We start from the raw sequence: 27,678 nt of genomic DNA on the forward strand, positions 1-27,678 counted from the left end.
TAGAGATTGATGTATTTGCTTACTGCCCTGCATGACACTAAACTGCTGTCCAGCAAAACCAACATGGAGTAAAGGGAGAGCCTGTAAGGTGGTTTTTGACCTTTAATCAACTCCAGCAAAATCAGGGTCCAGAGGAGAAGGGAATGCAGCCTCACAACAAAGGGGAATAACTTCTCCATTTGTGCCTCTAGGGAGGAAGGATATTAAGTCCTTTAAAAAGGAACTTTCAGAGGTACCATCTTTTCCTGGTTGTCCTTTGGCTATCATGTTTCTGACCTGCAGCGCTGCTTGTACCCCGTGAACAGAGCGTTGGCTTCTTGCTTGTGCAGAAGCAGCTCTTTGTTGTGACAGCCAGCTGTATCCTCCACATGTCCTCCTCAAGTGAGCAGCAGCTGCAGGCAGGCCCCACCATTCAGCAGCCTCCTTTGTCCTGGAGCTGGAATGCTGTTAGCTGGCGCCACCTTCCAAAGGCCTTAAATAAAGTGGACAAATCAAATGCCAAGGTTACCCTTGAAGGATTGCAGCCACCCTCACAGTACCTGTACCTTTTCCTCTAGCAGTGGCTGTGGCAACTGCCTCACCATTCACTCAGAGCCTTCCCCTGTCTCCCCTATGTTCCTGTAACCAGTAAGTGAAGTGCAGCGCACAAATCACTGTGAGAAAAGGAAGACCAATGCCCTCTCTGCCCTTTAATTTCAGTGTCTGCTCTCATCTTGTTAAAGGAGAGCCTAATCCTTCATGGATCTTTGGGAGGCAGGCAGAGGGGCAAACTGGGTTTTTGAGCTCTAAGGCTTTGCCTCCTCACTCAAATTCATAGCAATTTGCCTGCCCCTGGGTGGAAGTCAGCACAGTTCTGCACCAAGGCGAATCTGTTTCTTCCCTGAGTGGGCTCTTGAGAGGCAGGGGATTATTGGATTAACATCTCTGATAACAGTGAGGAAAGGGGCACACATCAGGGAGATTGACTGCTGACACAAAGCTTTGAAAAACACCCAAAGATGAACTCACATAAAGCTGGAAGCTATTTCCCTTTGTTGCAGGCAAGTCCCAGTCCTTGATGTACTCAACTTCCCCCTAAGCAAGTGCTTAGTGCACTGAGATAGAGGGAACACCAGTTGTCTCTTTGGGGTGTCTTTTTGTCCACTGAGGTCCACAGAATTAAAGTAGTCATAAATGCTTACCTGAGATAGGAGGCTCCTGGCTTCCTCCTCCAGGAAGTTCTGCACCACACAGCTTTGCAGATGTCGTCGTCTCCACACTCTCCAGGCCTTTTCTATCAGCCGCTGCTCATCCTGCCAGGAAGAGGCAGTGCACAGATTAACTGCAGGCAAACTTCCTCACATCCTTCTGGTCCTACCTTGCTTCCAGTTGCTTTCCCAGATCCCTCTTGTATGACTTTGCATTGGTGAGGAACAAAGCTGACTACAAACAAAGCTCTTGCTGAACTACTGCCTCCCGCAAGCATTGTGGCTATTAAGTCCCAGTACCCTGGGGAGAGGACAATGCCTCACCAGTGCTTGCTGTATGTGCATCATCTTGTCCCATGGGTGGGACAAAGCACATTCCCAGCCAGAACATGGACCTGTTTCATAGATGGCATGGGCCTGAGAAGAAGGGGAAGCCAAATGACAGCCCTCAGTAGGCTGTGGACACTGGAGGAATGTATCAGGAACACAGATGAGAATACAGATTATACTACTCGCTGGGAACTTGTTGCACAGGCTACAGACAATCTATATAAATCATCCTGTCTCAGTTTCCCATCTGTAAGATGAGGCAGAGCACAGTATGTGGCTACGCCAGTCTGCCATGCTGGCATTTCAAAGAGAAAGACAGAAAAGGTAGCCACAGGATTTCTGGTATTCACTGGTGCTTGTTAAATCCCCACGTCCCACCTCGCAGGATGTATGCCAGGCTGCCGGCAGCACAGGCTTGCCCAGTAACACCCATCACTGCCACCCTGGTAGCAGAACCACTCACCAATACTTGAGCCAACATCACCACCCTGCTGGCTTCTTTCCACTGGTGCCATCCCCTTGCCAGACAAAGCAGTCTCCTGTTACGCTGCCACCGGCGAAGCACCACTGTGTGATGCCACCTCCTCAGATACTTCCTCCTATAGGCACAAGGGGAAAATAAGCTTCATGAGCCCAACTGCCCTACAGAGGGAGCCCTTCCCTGATGGCAGCAAGAAGAGGGAGCCTAGAGCCTTCACTTACCCAAGCCACTTTTCATCCCACTTCTCCAAGTCCACCTCTGCTTTGTTCTCCTGGATCCTTGCAAGCGTAGGAGAGGGTCCTACCACACCAGGTCTCTCTACCAGGTGAGGGAGCAGCAGCCTTTCAGCTCTGTTTTGGTTCCTGTACATCACCAGCCAGCGGTGAATGGCACTGGGAAAAAGCCCAAGAGGGGCAGCAGATGCTGAACCTTCTTCCCTGTCTCTTCTGCTTTCTAGGAAAGAAAAGAGGAATCACAGAGGAGCTAACCTCAGAGACAGAGAGGAAGAGATCAGAGCTACCATCAGCCTTTGATCCTTTGGCTCCTGAACACAGGAGCCATCCACAGTCAGAGTCTGATTGCCATGAGCACCTCCTCCACAGAGCAATCCCAGTAATCTGGCTGGCAAACATTCCCCTCCTCACTCACACTCCCCACATGGACCCATGAAAGAAAGAGAAGAGGGGGCATCTTCTTACTCATGGCCAAAGACAGAGACATCTTCCTGCTCTTCCTAGCACCTATCAGGGTACTGCACTGCCGTGAGCACTGGGAAAAGGCTGCTGCTTTTGTCCAGTAGTTGCAGGCCTGCAAACAGAAAGAACAGAGCTGCAGCCAAGGCTAACACAATGCACACAGACAGCACACATGCAAACTAACATTAGAGATACACTTATGTTCATAACCCTGCAGGTCATTTAATGTGCTAGACCCCAGGCTGGAAACTGCACAGATGAGATCCCAGCAGGAATGACTCAGCCCTTCCAAATCAATCGACCTCTTTGTGGTTTGCTAGCTGTGAGCCCTTTGAAAGAAGCTGCAACTCTGACAGCTCGCTCTGCTCTGCAGGGATAGTGATTATCCCATCTTATCTTTGAGCAGAGAGGAAGGAGTGTTCTTGTCTCTGTGGTCAAAATGTCCCCATCCCTTATTGCTGTGCTCCAGATGGTGGCTGCAATCAGTGCCAGATTATGGTGATGAAGTTGCTTGCACAGTCTGTAAAGAATTTCAAGGCAGGGTCTAAGCAGTCACCACAGGTCAACCTCGTCACTCTATCACAGTGCCTAGTGACTCACTGAAAGAACAGGCAGTAAGAACAACTGTCTCATAGGGACCTTCATCTTTTCTTACTTGTTTTACTGTAGCCACAGATCCTAGGTGCAGAGCTTGCCGTCCTCTCGAGGCCAGTCGCCAGCGGTGACAGGCTTTGCCCTGAGAGGCTTCCTGCCACTTGTGCTTTCTCTGTCCCAGTACCCGCTGTTCAGCTCTCAAGAATTTCACCCTCCACTCAGTAAAGCTGACAGCCAGAACACGGTGCTCTCTGACCCTTCTAAAACAAGAGAGGGCTTCGTGCTGCCTCAGTCTACAAGCAGTGACATGGGCCCAGGCGACCAAGCATCTGAAAAGCAATACAAGCACAGGAAAGTGTCAGATGCCTGAAGTCATATTTCCATATCAGCACTAAACAGCCTCTAGACCAAATTCTACTTTCTCTCCCAACCCTGCAGTGTCATATGTAAGTGGTCAAAGCAAGCAAAAGTGCATTCAACAAGAAAAAGTCTGTTCCTGTTACTCCTTCTGCAATCAACATTTATGTATCTTTCTCCATGTTACTTATTTTTCCCAGTGCCTCAGAAGAAGAAAGAAAGGAATTAGATTGGTCTTTCATTTGAACCTGTGCCAGCAGCTGACCTTTGGGATGATGCCTGAGGAAGGCTTTTTTCTTATGGGATGAGAATAAAACAGCTAAAATCTCCTTTAGCATGGAACCCAACAGACTCCTTGAGTCTTAAATGCAGAACCTGGCACTGAAACTTGTTATCAAGATTCAGATTTTAAGGTTTTATTAGCTGTCACAAACCTGCATACATGAGATGTACAACCAGAATCTGTATGGAGACAATTTTATTCCGAAAATACCAGTGTCTACAGGAGTTACTATTAACTGCACTGTAAATCTGCACCCACAATAATCTCTCTATATCTTGGAGGCTAATGCAGTCTTCCTCTGAAACCCCAGAAGCAAATCTGCTTTAAACTCCTGGCTTATCCTTTTGGTTCCTTGTTCCACTTGGACTTTCATTATGCAAATCATCCCACTGCACCATAGGGCAGAGGTGTAAATATCCTCTGCCTGGCAGAGCTTTGCTGAAGATCAAGAGAATCTATTGCAGGCTATCCTAGCATGAAAAATGCCCCCCTCAGAAGAGACAGGGCTCAGGCTGTACCATATCCAGGTGAGAAATTAGAAGCACTCTCTCATCAAAGGAGGAAGATTAATAGTGGAGACACTCTACAGGAAGGAGGGACATTAAGGACTTCTCTCAAACACAATTCCCACCAGGGTGCCACCTCACAGATTGATTTGCAGAAGAAAATGCAGTTGGGTGGGGTGAGTGCAGAGTCTCACTATCACAGCCACTAAGGTTTTACTGGGATTTTAGTTGCTCTTTCCTCTTTCCTAAACCTGCAATTCAAAAGGCAATTTGCTAGGGCTAAACCTGCACTTCTCATGCCTTAAATTAATCCTTGGCATAAAGAATCTTCTTTGTTCTTATCTTCCTGAATTACCTCAAAGAGAACCACCTCAACAATTCCTGGTCCACTGCAGCTGGACACTTCACTGTGTTTCAGGCAGAAAGTAGCCTCACACAACATAAACCACACACAAAACACGTTTCAATGAGAGAGCTACTGAACAACAGCTAAGAGAGATGTTCTTAATGATGGGCAGCAGACACCTTGCTCTTCAGATTGAATTCTTGTGTTTTCAGCATCTGCACCATAACATAAGCCTCCAAAATATACAACAGCTTCACCTAACTAACCCAAGCTCTAGTTTGAATACACTGGATTCTCTGCTACATAAACAGCTGTTCTCTCAAAAGCTTCCCTCAGTAATGCTTTAAGGGCTGGAAACAAACCTGTGTAGGAGAAGATGTTCCCAAAACAAAGCAGCATATTTCTGCTTCCTCATTTGGCAATACCATGTCTGCAGGACCAACCTCTTCTTCTCCTGACAGCTGTGCTGAGCCCATTGCTGCTGCAGCTCTCTCACAGCACGCTTCCCTGTGAGAGAACACACGAGCTTGCTGAGCTGAGCCCAGTGGTTTTCTTTTCAGCACAAAGAGCAAACACCAAATGGAACCAGACTTTTCTCTTTGAAAAGACTTTTCAATTTATAGGGTTTTTCTCTGCAATGCAGTCAGACCTTCTTTTTTTTCCCTGTCCTTCTCCAAGCAAGGGATCACAAATCACTTCCACTCTCACCGGCAACGCAATTTTCCATCAAAAACTGAGAGTGTCCCTTCCCTGTGTGTAAGTACTTACAGTGTCAGCACTGAAAGTACAAGGAACCCCTTAAGGGACAGGATTAGGACTGTTAAGCAGCCTCAAAAGACAGACCCAGCTCCCATTGAAACAAAGCCCAACTGTTGGGTCTGAGGAGACATGTTCAGGCTTAGAATGCTGCATGAACTCCATTTAATGCCCCAGCTGCTAAAATGCACTGCTTGAACACTCCTTTGGTACTGCAGGTAAAGCAAAATCCACCCCTTTTCCAATCAGCTGCCAAAGGAGCATCTTCCCTAGCATAAAGCAGTGCAAACCAGCAGGGCACGTGTCCTGCTTATAACCACAGGAAGGCAGTGACACAGGCACTGACCCCTGGACTAGTATTGTCACTCCAGAGGATTAGTGCGGAGTTACAACTGGAAATAGGACTTTCTCCATCCCAACCATTCCCACAGCATTCCTCTCCTACGGACACAAGTGCCGCTGGTTAACTCACTTTGCCAGCAGGAACGCCAACGCCACAGAGCATCAGCAGTCATCTGGCGAATGTGACACCTGAATCTCCGGTCAGCCTCCACTTTCTGGACCAGTCTCTTCTTCCAGAGGCTGAAAGCCACCTGGCAGCAATGAACTTCATGTTTTAGAGCTGCTGCTGCTGCTTTTCGGTTCCTATTTTCCACGGTCCAGTGGTGCCAGCTGAGAAAGGCTCTGAGAAAGACAAAGGTCAATGCATCAAATGTAGGAATAGCTCACAGATTCACAGCCTTGTAAATGAAATTTTAACCATAAAGACACATGAGGCCGTTTAGGAAATATATCTGATCTAGTAACATCCTTTCCCCCTTGAATGTGAGGGGAAACAATGAACAGGGCAAGCTGTTGGGAGTAAGGTGTTCTGTCCTGGCTGTGCCAAGCCTGTTGTGCTCTTCAACCGCTACATGAGTATAGAGCAAGGTCAGTTCAGTGGATAGAAAGTTACAAGGGCTTTTTATCAGCAGTGCTGGGCTTGCTCTAATTCATGAGGCATCCCATCAAACCAGAAATGACTGTTCAGATATAGTAATTTTGAAGCAAGAAAACCTACAATAATGGGCTGCAAAACCCTCCCTGAAGACAGAAGAAGATAGCTAGGGGAAGAATTTTCTTAAAAGCAAATGTAGAGCTCTCAAAACAGACAATTTTAGGCAACTCCTGGAAAGCACAATACCTACCGAGACACCTGAGTGAGCCTGCAGTGCTGCTGAGCCTTCACATGTTGCTGAGTCCGAGCTGACCAGACAATGAAGTACCTCTGCAGGAACCACCTCTCTGCTTGGTGGCAGCAACTCTTCACCTCCTTGTCAGAACTGCAGTCCTGTAATGCAGAAAAGTACAAAAAGGCCTTGAACTGCTGGTGTAATACAGTTATTCCATGCAGCTCAGCCCCTTCCCCTTGTGGCTGTGACTTCTATGATTGCCTAACTCCCCGTTGCTAACAGGAGTGTCTAACACACCCCTTTTAAATCCTTGACACCTGGCAGATCCCCAGCTCAGCTGGAAAATGGTAAGGAAGAGCTACCCTGAGAAATGCCTCAACCTCCCAAACCTTCTGTCTGAGAGAGAAGAACAAATACAGAACAGCAGTGAGACCTTCCATATGCTGATACTGAAACCCAAAGGCTCTTCGCTAAATTGGGCTATGCAGAAAACACTTGTACGTTCACATGCACCACACCACTTTTCAGCCTCACCTCTTCCCATGTAGGACTGTTTTGAAGCTGGACGTTATTATCTGGACTCTGCAGTGCCAAAGACTGGAACTGACCTCCTGCAAACCAATTTCTTCCGCAAGACAAGAGACAGGGGAAGAGGGAAAGAAAGAAGAGGATAAAGCATCCAAAAGGATGGTGTAAGGTGACATGAGGTACTATCCAAAAGGAAAGAATTCAACCAGACCAAACAAGGGACCTCTGCTACCAGCATCCCAACTAATCTCCAACTCTAGTTAGTTAGTTCTAAGGATCTCCAACTCACCCAGATTCAGTACTCCATGGAGGAAAGGAGGCCTGCAAGCACAGCTCCCCACCCAGTTCAGCTGGCAGCTCTGCACACTGGTGTGGTTGCAGGAAAGAACTGTAATAGGGTATGTGTGTGACATCCTCAACAGTCAGAACAGAGGAGAAGCCCTGCTGGCTGCTGTCACTATAGCTGTATTCCTGCAGGTATGGAGGGAAGAACATGCTGTGAGGTAAGTGTCCTCGCAGTGGAATCACTCCGTTATTGATTATGGCCATGCCATTTACTACTCTTTTTGGCAAGGATTCAGGGAAATCCAGGATGCATCCAAAGGAACTGCAGGCTAGCAAGTACAGCTCTGGGGTGCAAACAAAGTTATTTCTATACTGAGAAAAGGAGAAATGGGCATATGTCCTTTCTCAAGTGATGAGGCTCTTTGTGCCTCACCCCTTTCACAAACAGCAGCAAATGCACAGGAGAACCTCACTAGCTCAGTGCCTCCCCACATCACTAAATGTGGACTAAACAAGGAAGGCCACAGGCAGAAGTGACTTTACAATTTGATTGCCTTAAAACTCGAGGACCCCAGGCTCAGTGCTCTTCAGGCCTAAATACTAAGCACAGTTTGCTGCTGACAACATCATGTTGAAGCAGAAATTCCCCCCCCCTAAAATCCTCAGACCTCCTCACCTTTTCCAGCGAGCTTTGAGAGGCCAGAGTTGCTGAAGCACTGCTGTCAAAGCCAGATGATGTTGAGAGGTCCTCAGAACACAGCACAGCAAGAGGTTCTTCATAGACAGTCATGTGAGAGTGCTTAGGACTTTGTTCAATTGTCTTCAGTATGTGACACTTTTGGTGCCACAATTTCAGAGCTTTTTGGAGTCTACACTGCTCCAAAGCCTGAGAGAAAGAACTGAGACAGAACATACCGAGACAGCTGTGTGACTAAAAAGGGATACCAGAGAGGGACACTAGCACAGACATGATGGATGACAGATGGTACCAGAGAGTCAAATGGACACTACTAATGAAGGCAGGGTGCCAGGAACTGGCTGTTCTTCACTCACTTGGCTCTGTGATGCTCGCACAGCCTTGCTTTCCACAGCAGATAGACTCTCTGGAGCTTCACCTTTTGGCAGAAGTCATCAAGAGAGTAGCCTGTTTTCTCTGGAAACCATCTCTCTTCATCCCTCTTTGTCACAGTCTTGTCAGCTACTGAGCTTATAACTGGTCCTTAACCAGTTACAGAAAGTGACAAGAGACAACATTTGTCAGAAGGTGTTCCTGAGAAATTCAACCCAGCCCAGCCTTCAAGCTGCTTCTTTTCAGCAAGGTTTAAGACTTTCTGCTACATTTACAAAGCAGAACAACAAATATCCCTGTAGCTTCACTCCACATCCAGACACATCCAGAATAACTAATCCTCTGCCCACTCTAGTTTGCTAATATCATGTATTATCTGAGCCTCTTTACTATTTGGCTGTTTTCATCTGTTTTTCACCATGCAAGAAGAGGACGAAGGAGCCTAAGCACCTCTAACTCTTAGAATCAGCACAGGACTTCAAGCTGCTCACCATAATGCTGCCTCCATCGAAGGAGGAGGAAGTTTGCCATTGCCTGCTTATCACCTTCTCTGACCTGCAGCCTCTGAACCCACTGCTGGAAGTATTTCCTCAGTGATACTGCTCTGAGATGGGCCAGGTTGCACCTGTGAAGTGCCTTCTGCTCCACAGTCTCCTTCCATGCATAGAAGCACCTGAATACCAAGGAAAAAACAAAAGTACATGATAAAACAAGTGTTCAAACTGTGTCTCCTCCTGAGACTGGGTTTGTTCAGGAATGACAGACAGAAGCTGTCACCTTCTGAGGTTCTATTAGTTTCTTGCATTAAAAAGCCCCTGTCATGCTCAGAGCACAGCAGCACAGTGGGTGTTCTTGGGTTTAGTCTTTCAGGACATCAAAGGTCAAGACCACAAAGCTTTGGCAGTGTACAGGAGGGCAACTCATAATGTCTCTGGCCACAGTAGTTCGTTTTCATGTTTCTATCCCTACTTTTACCTTTATTAACTCCTGAAACAAAAGAATTTTACTTTACAGTACACCACCACGACACTGCCTGGGTTGGCTCTGACATTCCTTGGACTTTCACAGTGAAAAACAGCCTTCATCAACTTACCGGGCGACCAAGTTTCTTTGGATGCGAGTTGTCAGCGCTGAGATCTGTTCCTTTTCCAAGCATCGGGAACGCCACACCCAGAAAACGTTTCTTAGCTGCTTCTTTTCCAGCAGAGCACGGGCTTCCAAAAGCCTGGCTTCCTCTTTGCTCAGCAGCTCCTTCTGCAGGCGCCACAGTCTGAAAGCTACTATGTTGCAGGGCAGGAAGAGATTGACAGGAAGAAAGATAACTTAGAAGACTTCAAACTACTTAAGCGTCACACAGCACACATCCCCGGGTTGAACTCCGGCTGTCTGAGAAAGGGCAGTTAAGGGAGAGAGCTCACATTGCTGCAGCAACAGCATCAGCAGCTCAACTGATCCAAGGAAGAAGGCAAAAGGTGCATGATACAGGGAGTGGTCCACACTGCACCATCACAGATACTGGCCCCGCTATTTGCGGGATCAGGTTCTGAGTCAGGTCAAAGCAACAACTAGCCACAAATCAAGAAAGATGGTGAAGCAGTGATTACCTCCAAGCTGTTCCAAGGCTATGGAATGTGTGCTTACCAGCTAGTCGTCTCATATCTCTGATTGCCTGAGCTCCCAAGCAGAACTCATCTCCTCTCTGCCTACGATGAAGCTGTGTCCACAGTTTTCCTTCCACCCTGAAAGGGTCACAAGACACTTTAACATCCACCTGTCCAAAAAGACACTCACAGAACAGAACCCAACTCCTTTCTTCTCCTTGGGTAGCTCTCTTTTTGTCTGGACTTGTTCTTCTGCCTTCGGAATCAGAAGGCACAGCAAAAGGTTTTTCTTTTGACACCTCTAATATCTTGCTAAAGACTGTAGTATTGCCTCACTCCAACCTCATTTATGCATGTACTCAATAAATAGTACAGGAGTTTTTCTGTCAGACACTCAGAAAACACAGTGCAAGGAAGCCCTGCGATAGGATTATTTAGTTCTTAAAACTAAGTTACTAATTCTTGCGGTGCTTATCTGCAGCAAGTACATCCAAGGACCTGGAAACAAGTTTGCCACCACAGGAGAAAAATTTCTCCCTGTTTGTAAACCGCCACTTGTCCAAGACAACAGAAAGAGAAGGCTCTCGGCTTACCTACAAGCCTGCTCAGCCGTCTTTGAGTATCCTTCTGTAAGCTGGTGCTCAGCTGAGGTTGTCATAGTTGCTAATCTTCCTACTTCAAAACCCCCCACTGATGAACTATGGGTAGAATATAGCTCAGGCTGTGGAGCTTGCTTCTTGCTCTCTTTTGCCACAGCTTCCTTCCACTGGAGGAGAAACCACATGATTAGAACAAACTGCAAGCAGTGTCAGGGTCCATGTCACTGAATTTCACACAGGGTAACCCCCTTCCTCCTCCCTATCCAAATAGGATTTCTGCCTTCTCCGACTGCACAACAGAAAACTCATGGCACCGCTCTACTGCCCCAAACCCCGTCCTCACCCTGTAGAAGCTGACAGCTAGCAGAGCTGAGGCATGCCTCTGCTGGGCCTCCTCTAGCTGCACCCTCCTCTGGCGCACAGCCCTCTGCAAAGCACCGAGGCCCTTCTGAAGCAATTGCTGTCTGTAAAGCTGCCTGGCTGCAGCCCTTTTCCAGAGGACTTGTCTTCTCCAGGCTTGGAAACACCTAGCTAGCATTTGTCTGTCACGTAAGTGCTGGAAACTTAAAGAGAAAAGAGAAGTGAGCTCCAGTTAACAGAAAGTTAAACACAACCAGGAGGTGGCAATCAGAGTTCAGCCATCAAGCTGGAAAGAAGTATTTCAAATCAATCTCTCTAAAGAGTGAAAATCCATCTGCCTCACACCAGATTACAATATCACTGTTACTAAATTGGCAGCAATCTCACACACATACACAGGTCACAGATTTGAATCCCATCTCCTGGATATAGCCAGTTCTTCTCTAACTATGCAGTGAGCATGCTGCAATTTGCTGCACTGAGCAGTAGCATACAAGTATCATTTTTCATCATTCATCATACAAGTATCAGCAGCAACCAAGGTTGAATTTAGAAGGTAGAATTTAAAACACAGATTATTTTTTTTGAGCATATTCCACTCTAGCTAATAACCCTTTGAAAAGAAATGAATGCAGACCCGGAGCCAGCCATGGCAGAATAACGCAGGTTAAGTCCTAAACCCAAACGATTCCAGAAGCATGGCTCCTTGTCTACTTCCCAGCAGTTTTCCTCTCCTGTCAACTACCAGTACACTCACACAGAAACACAAAAGGCTTTTCACCTTTGCTCATTCACCTTCAATGACCAGAAGCTGTTCTCTGAGACCTGCAAACAGACAAAAGATAAAAACTCACACGATTATTCACACTACTCTGTTGAAGAATGTTTGTTGCCACAACATCAAATCATTTTGGATGGAGACCAGAAGAGTGCTGCCTCAGGGTAGTGTATTATGCCAGATGCCTTTGACATTGCTCCACCATTGCTCTGTGAAGTATTCCAGACATGGAAAAGCATGACAAAACTGAATCTCAGGGCCACACAGCTACACACAGAGTAAAAACCAGTTTAATTCCTTCTGCACCTAGCTCTAGGGAATACAAACATGTGTTTACATTCCCAAGAACAACCAAGTTAATCTGGTCTTTAGGAAGAAGCATGTGAGACAAAGATGCATATGTTGAAATGGAGTACGACCGTAAGAGAGGAGATTCCAGCCATTCAGTGCCAGAGAAAAGGGTAGGACAAGCATCCCATCACTGTTGTACCTCAACTCTGCACCTCTAGCAAGAAGCAGAAACAAGCACAAGTAGTATCTGTGAACAGGGTTGCTACTACTACACACCAAGTACACTCTCACCTCTCTGGACACAGCTTCCCGTGTCTGGCTCCCTTCTTCAGAGCACCGTGGTTCTTTGGCACTCCTCTCCACAGAAGGTTCTTCAGACTGGTTGAGGTTGGAATCAGCTTCCCAATTCCTCCAGCTCCTTTGCTGAGAGTATTTGTTTCTCCTTCTTTCTCTGCTCACATTCCTACAATCTACGTCAGAATAACCACCAAAGCCTTCTTCAACCTGAATAACGGAAGGGCTGGACTGGCTGCTGCCCACCACAGCCATTCTGGCTGCTTGTGATCTAGAGTCACACACCTCTCCTGACTCTTTGCTGGACTTAATGTGAGGTTTGGAGTTGGTGACTTCTACAGATTTAGTACTAAACTGCTGGACTGGTCTAAACTCTCCAGGAGTGACTCTCACACGCACTTCCCTTGGAGTTCCATACACAGCTACATCAACATTCATCTGAGCCTCCCCCAAATCTGTCTCCAGTGACACCTGCAGACCCTTTGGATAGATACTGGCTGGAAGGTCTCTCCTCCAAGGTACAGCACATGGGGATGCCCCATTAGATGTCTCTTCTCCTTTAAGAACCTTTTCAGGGGAATGACTTTTTGTGTGAACATAAAGACTACCAGTTTCAAGAGCTGGCTTTGCCTGGGACTGGCGTCTGAAAGGAGGGGAGCAATTGCAGGAGGACTGTGCTGCTGTACCCACTAGCCCTCCAGAGCCCACCCCACAAGTGAGGGTTTCTGGCTGGATGTCACCCGAAATGTTGGTCCTCCATGTGTTTGAGTCAATGCATTCATATCTGTGCAATACAGAGACAGGGACTGCATGACTGAAGTCCCTTGTCACTGCATTAAGGCTCCAGTCTTTAGCAAATGGAGCACCCCATTTCAATCTTGCCTGAGTGGCACTGCTCTTTACTCCAGCTCGCTCTCCTGCACTCAGGATACTAGGAGCTGAATCATCAGGAGCAAAGCACAAACTGCCACTGACTGGAGAAGACCTGGGCTCCAGAGGAAGGGAGCCCCATATCCCCATCAAAGCACTTTCTCGCTTAAGCCTCTGGACTGCACAGTACAAGCTAGCAGAAATCTGTGAGGACTGCAAAAGAGTCTGAAGAGACTCCACACTAGATAGCTCAAGCTCCCCCAAGGTCAGGGCTGAACTAGAACAAGCATTCACACTTTCACTTGAGCTCCTTGAGGCAGGACACACCAGTAATTCCTGCCTAAGAAGGGAATCTACAGTACGAGATGATAAATGTGCACTGACCAGTAAAGGGTCCAGAGGATCCATACAAGAAGTAGCAGGAGGCTGAGGCTGTTGTTTTATCACTGGATAGTCACTATTCTTGTTCCTACTTCTAAGCAGTGATGGTGAGCAGTGTGTATGGAGCAGCTGCCAGCTGCCTTTCTTTCTGATGGTGTTGTTGAGGTAAGTCAATACTCTCACTCTTTCTCCCTTCTAAACTGTAAACCTCAAGGTGTGACTGTCTCTGAGGAAGATTCACAGCTGGGAGCAGTGACAAAGCAAGATGGGGAATCCTATGTGCCACACATTTAGAGCTGTGCTGCTGCAGCCTAGGGCAGGGATTATTCTGCTTCTGGAAGCAGGAAATGGAGAACTGACTGGAGTGTCCTGCAGTGGCCAGGAAGGGCAGGAGGGATTAGTCTGTCTCAGACTGGGATCTCTCTTCCCAGCTGACAGAGGTACAGCACGCAGTTCTGCTGGCTGGCTGGGGGTTACACTGAATGCAGCAGCATCAAGCCAGTGATGAGAAATGTCTATTCAACCTGTGGTGCCCATACACAGATCAACAGTCACATTCTTCTGAATGTTGCTTTGCTCTGAAGAAAAATAAGAAGAAATACAAACAAGGAAGCATGCATATTTCTCATCACATCTAGCCTAGTTTGCCAAAGGCTTTAGGTACTTTCCTTATTAATTTCTTGTCTCCAATCCACCAGCCTTAATCCTGAAAGTATTATGGACCCTACTGTCTTCCTGTTTCTCAGCAGACAATCATGTCTAGCAGAGCAGGAATGCCTGAAGGGAACAGACACAGTATGCAACAGACAACCTGGAAAACAAAGACTTCCAGCATTACACATGCGCCTGCAGCCTCAAAAAGAACTTGTTGCTAGTAAAGCTGAATTATTTTGCTACCAAGACAAGGCAGACTGTAGCTGCTTTTCCAGAACACTTTATATCTAACCAGATCTGTGTGACATCAAACAAGAACAGGTATAAAAAGAAAATGTGTTTACAGGAGTCCCCCATGGCAGGTGGTTGGAACTAGATGATCTCAGGGTCCTTTCCAACCCTAACTATTCTATGATTCTAAGTCAGAGCAACGTGGTTCCAGCTGGAGTACAGTGCTTACCCTCTTCATTGACTGGAAATCCTGCTCACATCTCTTCCATAATTGTATTTTCTCCAGGGCTGATAGGAAAGGTAGTGCCTTGACTTAAGGTTCCATTTAACTGCTTAACAAGTGTAAATTTGTTCATGTATCATGCTACAGCCCTGCAAAGCTTCAAACACAGGCCAGTTTCTTCTGTCCACATATCCAGAGAATCTGCATTGTCTCCTAACCTGGAAGAGTTACAACATAGATGGGAGACCTAATTTGCAATCTAGCCACTAAGGCAGATGATTATACATACAACACTCAAGCTGAGCACAGATTCTTAAGTTGCTGCTAACAGGTAAGTGCAATTTAAGGGGACTGCTTTCATTCCCTCAAATTTTAAAAGCAAGCTGTCAATCACTCTGTCATTTGAAGCACCATTCTTTTCCACTCTCTTTTAAAAGGATGAAAATGGTATTGTGAAACACACACACACACCTCTACCATCTTCAAAAAGCCCTAGTCAATCTGAAGAGAAAGACTGCACAGCCTATGAAATCAATGCCCATTGTCTTTTTCAAACACACTCAAATACCAGAGAGGCTCCTGTCAAAATGCACCCTGTTTCCAAACTACGTTTATCTCATTCTCTTCTAAGAAAGCATCTAAGCCTCAGTCATCCATTGCAAACAGCCCACTTGTCCTTATATGCAAACTCTTCCAGTAATCACCACAAACTGGGGAGTAAATTCAATTACTAAAGCAACAGGAGATAGTCATGCGGTGTTGCAATTATCCTTGGGAACTGCCATTACTGCCTTTCATACATCACCGAGGGTACCATGAATGGAAAGATCCCATTATTTTTTCCAAACAAGTAGAAGTTGGCAACTACAGAGTGAACAGACAAAGCGCAGTTGCCTTCTTTAGGGTGCCTATCACTGCATGAAGTATAACCACAAAATACAGTAGACTGGTGTTTCCTAGAAGCATTCCTTGCATCCCAGAAATAGCCAACTAGCAATGCATCACAAAAGGGTATTGTAACGGATTTGAACTACAAAAAGACATGAAACCATCATGTTTATGAGTACTGTTTTGCTCCATGAACACCTGGAACCTGGCACTGGACTACTTTATACTCAAGAACCTAAACATAATCTATTTTCTTGATAATTCATGCCATTGTTTTCAGTTGTCCATTGCAGTTTGTTTGGGCAGGTACCAGGTTCTCAACACATCGCCGTGGTTACTTTAGCTGGTGTTCTTCACCTGGCTCATTCCTCATTTCAGTCTCATTGAGATAAGGAAGAGGCAACATCCTTTAAAAACCACCTTTGTCTGCCTTCCCAAAATTGTCATTCAGGACTTCAGTACAGCCCCTTTTAAGCAGTAATTTGTCTTACTCAAAAGGGAACAAGATCTTATAAAGTGCTTTCTTAAAACTTCTTCCAAGGCCAAAAGAGATACTCAAGCAAGCCGCAGATTTGCAGCATCCATGACCAATGGATTTCATATGAGCTTTGATGTTTCCAGCTGAAACATTTTAACACATGCTTGCTATGTACACTTTGCAGCAATACAGCAACACATTAAAACCTGAAACATACCCAATTAAGCAAACAGAAATTAAGCTGATCAAGGGACTTCTGCCGTTATAGGCAAAAGGAATAGCACAGCTCATGAACAGCAAGTCAAGCTCTTTCAGCCGGATGCTGTTTTAGCATTAGAGTAACAACGACAGACCCATTATAAACACATACATAAGCACTGCACAGATGATGCTCATTTCCCCCACCCCTACAGAGCCATTTCACACTGGAAGTTGGGACTGGTGATTGGCACAAGAACACCTTTCAGCTGCCTTAGAAACAAGGCTTTTCCCCCACTGCCCAGCCTTACACGCCAAACCATCGCATGAGCCTCTCATTGCCACTCAACAGGCACACACACGTAAGAGGTCTTCTCTCCACCACAGAGAGGGCAATTACTGCTCCCGTACCAGCCAGGAACCAGCTGCTGCACTGGGATGCGGTGGTGGGAGCGGGATGTCCATCACCCACAGACCCCAGGCCCTGCTCAGCGTTCCCAATGGCTCCCAGCCCTCCATGGGCACACTCACACCTCTCCTCACGGCCACTTACTCACTCCGATCGCTGGGCCTCGCCAGAGCCTCGGGGACAGGACACCCACCTCCTTGTTACCCGCACCTTTGTCCCCCCCTTCAATGCCCCAAGGCCGGCAGCGAGCTCGCTCCAGCTGGGTCGCCGTAAGCAGCTTATCGGCCGCGATTAGCAACGCCGCCGCTCACCGGGGCTGCAGATGGCGCCGGGAAAGCCGCTCCTCGACCACGGCTCATTAAAGCCGCGTCCTGAGGGCGGCACAGGCGAGGCGGGACCCGCCTGGGAGGGACCGGTTACACACAACCCCCCCCCGCCTTCACCACCACCGGGGGCAGCGCCTCAGGAGAGCGCGGCCTGCTAAGGCCAAGGGCCCGCGGAGGGGCCGGGCCTCACCGCCCGTGGTCCATGTGGGGAGCTGCTGCCTGCTCACCGCCCTGAACCCCGGCCACGCCAGGAGCTGAGCATTTAAGAAACCGAAGGAAAACGCCCTGAGCAGGGCATGGCGCCTGCTGCCCGTCTGCGTGAGGAGCCCCGCGGTGAAGCCAGGCTGCTCCAGGAACTCCCCACAGGCCCGGCTGAAGCAGGTATTGAGCCAAGAGCGTGTCTGGTGTAAGCGCTGCTGAAACAAAACCCCTCCTTCACGGAAGTCAGCAGAGGGGCTTCGTTTTTATCATCACCTTTCCGATTTACTTTACCCAAAAGAGGTGCCTTTGAGCCTAACCTAACTCCTGCCTTGCTCTGCTTCCCTGAGCTCTCAGATGTGCCACAGAAGAGCACACAGCAGGTCAGCTAGGTGGGCAATTTGCACTGGAGAATGGCTGGGAAGGCCTCACTACCTGCAATGCTCTACACAAATAACTGTGCAAATAACCAAAACCCACTGCATTTAAAGCGGTTGTTTGCAATCTGGCCTTCGTGGGTCTAGGGAACAAAGAAACCGAGTGTTTTGGTGTGTTGTACAGGGATCTGTGCCATCACTGCAGTTCTGAAGAGCCGAAAACCACATGAAGGTCTGCCTCCCTATTCTTCCTTCCCTATCTGATCACAAGAGTAGAGTCATTCCTTTTGTCATGCTGTGTTGCATGGCAGCCTGCAAAACGAATGCACAACACTCACCTGGGGACAGTAAACCAGGTTATCACACTTTTGTGCATAAGAGTAGAATACTTAGAGTTTGTCACACCCCATGGAGCTCACCACTGCAGTGTAAGTCAACCCATCTTTTCCTTTCCCAGTCTTCATTTTACTAGCTCACCTTCCCACCCACATACTTGCAAGCAGTACCCTCTACTTGTCCACGTAAAGCTTAGACTAAAAGCTATTGAAGCCCCATAGACTTCCCTCGTAACAACTCTTCCAAACCCTCAGGAAACCTACATTTTCAAATGAGACAGAAGTGACCAGTGTAATTTTTTTTCGTAACACAGAAAAACTGTGTTCATTTTATAGTTTTCTTAGAAAAATGTAACATTTCAAATTCTGTTAAGATAGGCAGCTGAAGGCAAAAGGACATTTCAAGGCACAGAGTATCTATAACCTACATTCAAGAGCCATTTTAAGTATCCTGAAGAACATTCAAATTGCATAAAAGCATCAGTGAATAAAACCCAACATTAGACGCTGGGAGCACAAGCAGCTTTTTATAAGCATTTTATACCAACCCCAGCTTTGTACAAACCACCACAGCTAGCACAGGGAGTTATGGTCATAAATCTTAATGCCGTCAAAACCAGCCCTCAGGAACTCCCAGATGTTTCCTGGGAACTATCTGCATAAAACCAAGCTGAATGGTATTGTTTTAAGGCTCTTAAAAATATAAGCCTTTTAAAGATAACTTGTCCAAGAATATTTTGAGTGGTTCCATTACTTACAATAGAGAGGATGCACAATACAAGACTTGAAAGGCTGCAGAAGGTGCATCCACTCATACATACAGAGGCGGGATTTAGGGGAAGGGAGGAAAGGAGAGTAGTGGGATTACAAAGAGTCACAGTGTTTAACATGACACCTCTGAGTGTCTTCTGGACTTACTGCAGCAACCCATCTGCCTAACCTTCAGAGAGGCAAAAGAAATGAAAACTCAGGTCCTCTGCTGTTTGCTCAGTAGCAAGTCTTGCTTCTTCAGAGCAAACATGGGAAGAGCAGAAGGCTAGACTGGGTGAGGGAGCGTCTGTTCTCAGTTGTGGAGCAGGGCTCAGTACGGATGCTGGGCTATCTTGCTTGAGTCAGCCCACTGTGGAGGGGCATCCTGCTGATCAATTGGCTCATAGGTGCTGCGATCCTGGCCTGCACAGGTGACGCCTGAGTGGAGATGGAAGAGAACAAGCTTGTGAAAAAACGCAAAAGCACAAGAACAGAATCCTCTAGAATAAACCAACAGCTTAGGAGCACATGTCATGTTCTGCTCTGTGATCTCCCTGGCACCTGTGTTCTGTGATCCTCACTGCACAGGCAGGATATGAGAAAACCCATCCTTTCAACAAAAGCAAAATAGCCAAGATGCATTTGAACATGCTTCTTCATTCCCCGAGAACTGCTCTCTTAGTAGCCACATGGCTGTGTGGAAAGCAAGACTTGCAATACTACGTAGCAGCACAAAAAGCTCCTGTAATAGCATCTTTCAGCAAGATCAAGTTTAAGAGATCTAGTGGGGAAATGAACAGAAAAACCAGAAGCAGCAGGAACCATGGCTAGCTGTCAGCGCAGATTTAAGAGCATGAATCATCCATGAACCACTTTATGCCTCAAGTGTGCAACACCATGGCCCTAAATTTGAATTCAGCAGTGCTCCCAATTCCACTATGAATATGTGTCTATGGTATAAGACTGGCACAAAATCGTGTTACTGTCCAGCGGGCAAGCAGGGAAAGATGACAGACAGAGAATGTGCATGGACAGCTCTTTATTTATAGGCCAGGCATCTGCCATGGCTAGAAAGCAGTGTGAATCAAAGGCGGGCACCAAACTATATGAGAGGCTTGTCTGAAGCAGCAAGGATACCGCCAAGCAACAAAACCAGATTTGTGTGGAAAGCAAACAAGACAAGAGAAGACTAGGAAAAATGCAACATTGTTAGGCTCAAAAGGAAAATGCCAGATAGCAGGAAAATGAGAGGAAATGTGTCAACCACATTCAACACAAAACAACAGCCCAGAGTTTGTATGGAAAATCTTGTGAGAAAAGCAATTCAGGCGAGGGTATGAAACTACAATGTGCCAGAATTCCAACCTGTGCCTGAAAAGAGACTTTCAGACAGTATCACGCCTGTGTTGGGATAGTGTGGTTGAAAAGGAGTGCTCCCAAATTCCACCCAAAGGGATGAACTCCCCAGTTTCCATGGGATACAAATGTCAACCCCCAGTTACAAGCACATTGAGCAGCTAATAAAAACTGGCACAAACATGGCCCAGAGCAAGGCAATGTAGTTGACTCGCAGGCCTTATGACCCAGTTCAGACAGCTCTGTCAGGCATTTGCACAAATAAGATGATGGAGAAAACATCCACATTCTGTTTGTAGGGAGATGCACACAGCACACAGTGCCTCAAGCCATGGTTTCCTTCCATGGCCTCTCCTCTTTTCCTCTTTTCACAGGAAGCGTTATGTTTGCTAGCACCAAAGCAGCACAAATGACAGCTTTCAAACACTGTCATGCAGTTATACCACCCCTTTTCCTACACGGCCATCTTAGGGAGGCAAAAAGATAATTGCACCAGGCTGCTGGTTTTGCCAAGGTGAACTCCCACACAGCAAATAATCCCTGGCAGCTGCCCCAGCATGAACTAGCACCAGGCACGCTTGGCAAAGCTGACTGAGACTCAGAACATCCAGCCACAGCCCCTTCTCTCTGGCAAGGCTGCCACACTATCATTAGCAAGTACAACCAGGAGAAAAATGAGTGCCTTCAGGCAAAGTCCCATGAGATGGGCATCAGTCCCATTTTCCAGGTGAGGAAACGGAGGCCCAATAACTAGGACATGTGAGGCCCAGGGAAAGCATGGAGTTAGAAATCCAGCTTGCTTTCCCTCTTATGCATAATCCAGCTAAAGGAAATGCTGCCTCTGTTTTCCCCCAGAAGGAAAAGAAAGGGTTGGCAAAGAGAGAAGGACACCAAGAATCTTCCAACAAGCATGCACAAAGGCAGGAGGAGGAAGAGAGGACAAGCCTCTCAGCTACATTGAATAAGAGAGACTGTAGTCTCTCTTACTCTCTCACAATACCATTGTGGGCAAAATGGATGTCAGATGAGGACTCCATATCTGCAAGGGAAGAGAGGAAGAATGTAAATTTAAGGCCTAAGACACACCAGGACCACAAAATGGGAGAACAGACGTATGAGAGAGAGAAAGAACATGCACTCCCCCCTCCTTGGAAAGGAGGCAGAATCCAGCTGCACAGAGCTCAGGCTGAAGGGTCCAAAGTGCAAGGCAAGTCAGTCCTAACACCAGTGGAGGTGGCCTACACTGACATGGAGGCAGAGGAAGCATCCTACCTAAGTTAAAGGTGTACTCTCCTCCACGCTCCCGATACATTCGATACACCAGGTAGCAGGACAGAGGTTTGAGGAGGAGGCTGAAGATGGCCATGCCTATACTGAATCGCTTTGCATCAGTGAGATAGCTGTTTGGAGGGTAGAAGACAGAGACGTGAATGATGTCTGTGAGGACTGTGAGCAGCAGGCCAGTCAGGAACTGGAAACAAAGAGAGAATGGGACATGAACTGAATAGGGGATTAACCACAAGGAGAAGCAGTTACAGCATCTGTTTCCTGCAAGATCTGTGTTCACACAATCACGCCTTCACCCCAGTATCACACATTACTAACCCTTGACACTGCCCCAGGTAGACAGAGAATCCTCCATGAATGATCTTGTACTTTTCATGCATTTTCTTCCCATCTGTCAGACACCTCAGGATTGTTTAGTTTTGCTTGCCAATCTCTTTAATGTTCAGAGAAGGGTTTTATGAAGCCCTCTAACTCAAGCACATTAAACACTTTGAGTCCTCCTCTGGCTTTACAAGTCACAACAACAGGTAAAAAAGTAAGCATGCCTTACCTCTGAGAAGCAAAATAACTGATAGTGAATGCTTCTCACTATGGTTTGCAGTGCTCATAGATTTATATGCTCTCTTAAAAAAAAAAACCCCAAACTAACCCAAACAGGAAATTTGACTTGTTCACAACTGAAATCATCACGAACTCAAAAAAGCTGTCTCCACCCTCTCCCTGAGCAGCCTGGTGGAGGCACATACCCTCACACTCACCATCAAGATGGCATCAAGGGAGTCTCGCTGCACAATGGCCCAGATCCCCACTGCAAGGACACTGAAATTTCCCCAGGCGTAGGAGGCTGGAAACATGTGGTTCATGCATCCCCTGCCAAACAAGACAAAAAACCCCAGCCCACATTCACAATAAGCCTGCAACTGTTTGTTTTGTATTCACCCCTGTTCCCATACAAACACCTCACTCTGATTTAAGATCTTCTTGCATACAGGCAGGCACAAACAGGGAGTGCCAATTCCTCAAGAATATCCCATTCCCAGGTCGAAAGAATACTCTGTTCTCACCCAGTTACCAATCACTCACCACACCGTGAGCAGCCAGTGTACCAGAATGATGGCCTATGGAAAAAAACAAAACAGAGAAGACGACAGGTCAGCAAGTTGAGAGAACTCGAGATCAACATGAAATGACACTATCTTTTTTCCAAGGGACAGGTAGAAAACTCTGGACCCATGAACCAGTGCAGACAGCTGGCAGAGTAACTGGGACATTGAAAACACAAACCCATTTTTCTCTCTGTTGCTGACTGTTTCCTGTGGTGCTACACTGTAGTCATTCATTCTCGTTGTCATCTCTTTTGACAGTTGATTCAGGGCTCACTTAGTCTTTTCTAAATGGGTTATTGATTTTGGAACTCCAGAAGAGTTTGTACAGAAAGCTGGGCAATCTGTTTCACACTATGCTAGCACAGTTTATACATGACCAATCTGGCATCCCATCACCAGCAAGGCCATGGATAGTTACGCCTGCAGCTCCCAGCAATTTCACTCCAGTCCTCAGTAAATCCTCCTTTTACCTCCTTCCAGTCTCTTCAGAGCAGTTCAACCTCACTGCAATATTAACAGACCTGAAGGCAACTTGTAGGAATCTGAGAATAAAATCCTGCCATAATACACAGCTTTTCTCACTTCAGCAAAGCCACCAAGGCTCAAATGTGAGCAGTGCCCTAAGTAGCAATAAGATGACGCTGTAACAGATTCTGTACTTTGCAAATGTCCTTTATGAGCCTCATCCTTGTGCTCAAGGGGACAAATACAAGGAGAAAGCATCTTACTGTAACAAGCGACACAAGGATTCTCTTCACCAATACTTGACATTTCTGTAACCAAGGAGACATACTCTACATGTTTATTATGACAGCAAATGGGAACAAAAATATACCACTTCCATCTTTTTCCATCCCTATATCCATGTGCTCACTCTTGTTGGCCAATCTCAAAGGGAGATTACTCACACTGACTCTCTAAACATTTGTTAAAATCAGAATATGGAAGACAGCCTCACAAAATAAAGGCCGAAGCCCAGATACATCAGAGGATCCACGGGAATTAGGCATTCTTCCATTTTTTCTGGCTGTGAGAAGGGCTCCAACTGGCACTTATATCGACCCCAGACCCCCACATACTCCCACAAAAAAGAGAAACATAAACTAATTTGGGAAATAAGTAGCGAAAGGCTTAATTATTCAGTGAACGCTGGAAAGCTGCAGGGAGATGGGAGCACTGAGACACTAAAGAAAAAGAAATTTAAATTTAAGATCTACTGACATCCTGCTACATTCATTGACTTAAAACGTCTACCCAGGCTTTAACTTAACGCAAAACTAGTTGCTCAAGAAGAGAGTTAATCACCCACAAAGCTGTGATGGGAGTGAAGCACAGCTGGGAAATCAACAGCAGTGTCACATCTGCTGTGGCTCATGGTGCTCTGCGCAGATGGGTTCGGGGAAGACAGAGCTCTTGCTTCACTGCAGCACCCTGAGCGTTCAGCCAGAGTAGCCTAGACTTTGTCAGACCCTGCTGAAACAGATTTTTATTAATGATTTCTTGCAAGTGCTCATGAAAGCCTACAAAATGCTTCATCACCACCCCCTGCTTTCCCTTCTCCCAAACTGTACCATGGAGACCAGGCAGCAAGTGCTAATCAGTGAAATACAAGATGTTCTGGGATAAGAATGGAGACGTGCAAATAGCATTTACTCAAGAGACTATCGCAACATCAGGGAAATTCTTAATGAGGTGGTATTTAATTGCATGTTACATAGCTGCAAGCCCCCTCCAGGCTCACCAGTTAACATAATGAGGCAGGATGGCTTTTTATTTTAAAGCTGTCTAGATCAATATTGCAGTTATTAAATTATGAAGCATGCTTAGTCACCAGCATTAACTGATAGTATGAGGGACTACTGAAATAAACCCAAGGCATTCCCATCCTGGTTATTAGCCCCATACCTGACAGTTCTTCAGGGCACTATGGAATCAGCTGGTGGGTTTGGCTTCTGCTCTCACACAGAAAATGGAGTGTTAACGAAAAACGTGCTTTAAAGCCACAGTTGCTATGTGAGATTAGCTAGTTTGCAGGCAGTCTCCTGACGAGACAGCAGAAGAATCTAAATCTTTTCCATCTGTTCAAGGCCTTAAGACTGTGCCTAAGAAAAGCACATGATGCAGAACAACATCCATTGCTTCTTTTGGGAAGGTAACTCCTAAGACTTGAACTAGTGCTGAGAGCAGAAAATAAGAAAGGTGGGACCTCTGTCTCCATCTCTTCTGGACAGAAGGATGATCATGTGATTAAAAGCATCCCATTGGAAACTGGGAAGAGCTCAGGGGAATTCCTCGCAAATCTCAGCATGTGATGGGATGGAACTAATTGCCAAGCATAAAAATAGCCTAGGTCTGCCTGGGTCTCATTAGATGGGAAAGTCTTTGGAACAGGAACTCCTTTAAACATGCTTCAGCACAAGGTTGAATTTTGACTAAGTTCAAAATTACATGGTTCCAAATTACAGTTATTTTCTTGTAGTATCCAACTTTTAAAGTTTTATTTACTCTTCTTTTTGGTTTTTTAAGTGAGCTCATCTACTGTGTGACATACTCACCTGAGGATGTGCTAACCAAAACATAGATCTGAGTGGCCACCTGTGAGCATATTCACTATTGAAACAGAGTGATGGTAATGAGTAGCTGGGCAGTGGAACAGGCTATCCAACAGCCTTGTCATGGTTCTATCCTTAGGGATTTTTAAAAGCCAGCTGAATTTTGAGTTGAACTGTTAGATCTAACTTTGAAGTTAGCTTTGCTTTGAGCAGGAGGTTGGATTAGATGACATACAGAGGTCTCTTTTAGTACAAACAATTCTGTGATCCAGGATTTCAAAATGCCCAAGCACAAACTCTTATGTTTCCAGGCACATGGACTGTAGAGCATTGTCCAGGCTTGACCAAACTCAAACTTTGTATTTTAAGGCTCTGCATAGTTATTGTAATAATCCCAAGTGTCAAGCATTCACTGCAAAAACATGGCTATGCTGCTTCCTACATGCTTTGCTGATCGTTACTATTAGAGCTGAGCCAGTAGAGGCTGTTTCATGAGTATGTTCCTCATCCATTCTAGGGCAATACCTGCTACATGGATTTTATAGCTCTTGAGTAGCTCAGAGACACCTCAAGCCTAAGCCATTGCTCCCTCTTGGAACACGCAGAGTTCAGTCATGCAGTTTTCTTGGAGCTGCTTCTATCACGAGGCTCATCTTTTTTTTATCTCACAGAAGCTGTAAGCAGAGCATGCCAACAAATACCAGTGGTGTGTGTTATTTCCAGTCCCTTTCTGAGTGTCTTTCCCACCTTTGCAATACGTTTCAAGGAACCAGACCCTAACTCAGGAACAGTACAAAGATGAAGGTACAGTTATTAACTCCTTGTCCCCAACCTCTTCAGCCAGAGAGCAGTACCATCAGACTTGACAACAAGGAACTTCTCAATGCTGCAAACAGTTTGCCCAAGACAAGCTCACTCTTATCTAGTAAGAGACTTGGGAATTGTTGTCTGAAGCCAGAGAAGAAAGACAACATTTCAGTTGTGCTCTCACAGGTGACTCATTCATTCAACAAGTCTGTGTTTTCCAGCTCCCCTATCTCCACCTCCCCTGGTAGAACATGTATTTCATGCTAGCAAACTTATAAATCAAATGTCCTTATTTCTCACTGTTGTTTTTAGCATGGGGAGGGGGGGAATCAAACCCAGTTTAAAAATTAAGTAGAAGGAAAGATCTTTCAATCTTCCTAATGCCCTGGGAACCACCAAATAGTCCCAACTTGTCAGAACAAAGCACGAGTTCGTTCCCAGATGGTAATGCAATGGCCTTGAAAAATTCATTTGGTTACTTGCCTCTAACAAGGGAAGTTGCTTTTCTTGGTGAACCGGTAAGAGGAGGAAGCATCGTTTTATGAATGCCAAGCTTTTATTTAGCACAGCCCCATGAAAGCCTTCCTCTACAAAGCTGAATTCATAACGGCAGCTGAGATAATGCTGTCCTCCCAGCCAACCTGTAGGCAGCCTGCTCCAAGGCCACAACTTGCAGCTTTACGGATCAATAGCAGAAAAACCTGATGTGATCAGTGGGATTAATTCTCTGGGTTTTAACCAAAGAAAGCACCTGGAACGCGCTGTAACAACCAAGATACGCAAAGGAGTGACGCTGGGAAAAGGCATCTACCCCGACAGATACCAGGGCTCTGAAAACAGGGGAGACAACAAGAAAATAAGAGGAAAAACTCTGGTATCAGGGAAGGCTTCAACATCAAACACCAACATCAAAAGCAAAAAAGGGATGTTAGCATTCTCCAGCTTGTCTGCAAGGATGCGCTTCTTCCCAGAGTGAAAAGCTTAATGTAAGTCCTTTACATTAAGTGCTGTAAGTCCCGTATTTCCCACTTCTCTGGTTACCAGATATTCACCAAAACTTTCACACTGCCCCCAGCTGAATCCCCTCCCAAGAGAGGGCCAATTTCAGTTATCACACCATAACCCCAAATCAGCGGGACCACCTTCCTAAGGTACTTTTCCTAACAAGCACAAACTTTGCCTCCTCGGGATCCGTGCAGCGTCGCCGCTCTGACTGCCCAAGAGCTTTGGTAACAGGTTGGAAACACCAGCCTTGCCTCCTCAGAGGCCTGCACGGCTCCGGACCAGGCCCTCACACAGGTCCCGAACAGGGGAGGGCAAGCTCCGGGAGGCCGCCCCGCGAGGAACCGGAGGGACACCCCCCCCCTCCCGGCGGAGCCCCGAACCGGCTGGCGGCCACGAGGGACAGCCGGAGCGGGCCCTCCCCGCCGGGGAAGCCCGGGAGCGGCTCGGCCCAACGGCCCCTACCTTGAGGTTGACAGCAGGCAGCTCCATGGCAGCGGCCCGCCCGCCCCGTGACTCTGGCGGCGGCGGCGGGGCCGGCTCACGAAGGGCTGGAGCCGGCTCCGGGCCGCCCAGAGGAGGGCGGCGGGGCGGAGGGAGCCGGGACACCGCCCCGCCAGCCCCCTCCGCCGTGGGGCACCGGCACCGGTGGGGCGGGAGGGAAGCGGAGGCCCGGCACCCCCCTCCCTGACCGTGTGTGTGCCCGCTCCGCTGGAGCGCGGCGGGTGTCTTGTGAGA

The 27,678-nt window shown here is 46.9% G+C and overlaps 3 protein-coding genes across 6 annotated transcripts; all 3 read right to left on the reverse strand.

The window, feature by feature from the left end:
* Positions 1–84: 84 nt before the first annotated feature.
* Positions 85–8,693, reverse strand: CUNH1orf167 (chromosome unknown C1orf167 homolog). Its single transcript, XM_061450074.1, has 12 exons — positions 8,574–8,693; positions 8,197–8,419; positions 7,242–7,706; positions 6,723–6,865; positions 6,008–6,219; positions 5,142–5,286; positions 3,349–3,616; positions 2,697–2,805; positions 2,220–2,451; positions 1,981–2,116; positions 1,182–1,292; positions 85–472 (listed from the first exon to the last, which is right to left on the reverse strand). Exons 5-12 carry the CDS (start codon positions 6,048–6,050, stop codon positions 413–415), a joined length of 1,104 nt encoding a protein of 367 aa, XP_061306058.1. The 5' UTR covers positions 6,051–6,219; positions 6,723–6,865; positions 7,242–7,706; positions 8,197–8,419; positions 8,574–8,693; the 3' UTR covers positions 85–412.
* Positions 8,570–16,883, reverse strand: LOC133267617 (uncharacterized). The gene is made up of 8 exons (XM_061450024.1): positions 12,510–16,883; positions 11,931–11,974; positions 11,133–11,352; positions 10,784–10,956; positions 10,231–10,328; positions 9,683–9,869; positions 9,081–9,262; positions 8,570–8,739 (listed from the first exon to the last, which is right to left on the reverse strand). The coding sequence occupies exons 1-8, from the start codon at positions 13,788–13,790 to the stop codon at positions 8,570–8,572; spliced, it is 2,355 nt and encodes a 784-aa protein (XP_061306008.1). The 5' UTR covers positions 13,791–16,883.
* A 1,521-nt stretch (positions 16,884–18,404) lies between these two features.
* AGTRAP (angiotensin II receptor associated protein) lies at positions 18,405–27,468 on the reverse strand. Of its 4 annotated transcripts, none has more exons than XM_061450078.1 (6): positions 27,406–27,468; positions 22,557–22,591; positions 22,232–22,343; positions 21,459–21,657; positions 21,187–21,225; positions 18,405–19,268 (listed from the first exon to the last, which is right to left on the reverse strand). In XM_061450078.1, the coding sequence occupies exons 1-6, from the start codon at positions 27,430–27,432 to the stop codon at positions 19,162–19,164; spliced, it is 519 nt and encodes a 172-aa protein (XP_061306062.1). In that variant the 5' UTR covers positions 27,433–27,468; the 3' UTR covers positions 18,405–19,161. The 4 variants fall into 4 exon arrangements, with proteins under 4 accessions (XP_061306062.1, XP_061306065.1, XP_061306064.1 ...); XM_061450081.1 differs by having other exon boundaries at positions 22,538–22,591; positions 27,406–27,430; XM_061450080.1 differs by lacking the exon at positions 27,406–27,468 and adding an exon at positions 23,941–24,018.
* Between the last annotated feature and the right edge of the window lie 210 nt (positions 27,469–27,678).

This window comes from Pezoporus flaviventris, unplaced genomic scaffold (assembly GCF_033815535.1).
Source record: "Pezoporus flaviventris isolate CSIRO_AGI_PZ_B2104156 unplaced genomic scaffold, CSIRO_AGI_Pfla_v1 ptg000009l, whole genome shotgun sequence".
Taxonomy (NCBI): domain Eukaryota; kingdom Metazoa; phylum Chordata; class Aves; order Psittaciformes; family Psittacidae; genus Pezoporus; species Pezoporus flaviventris.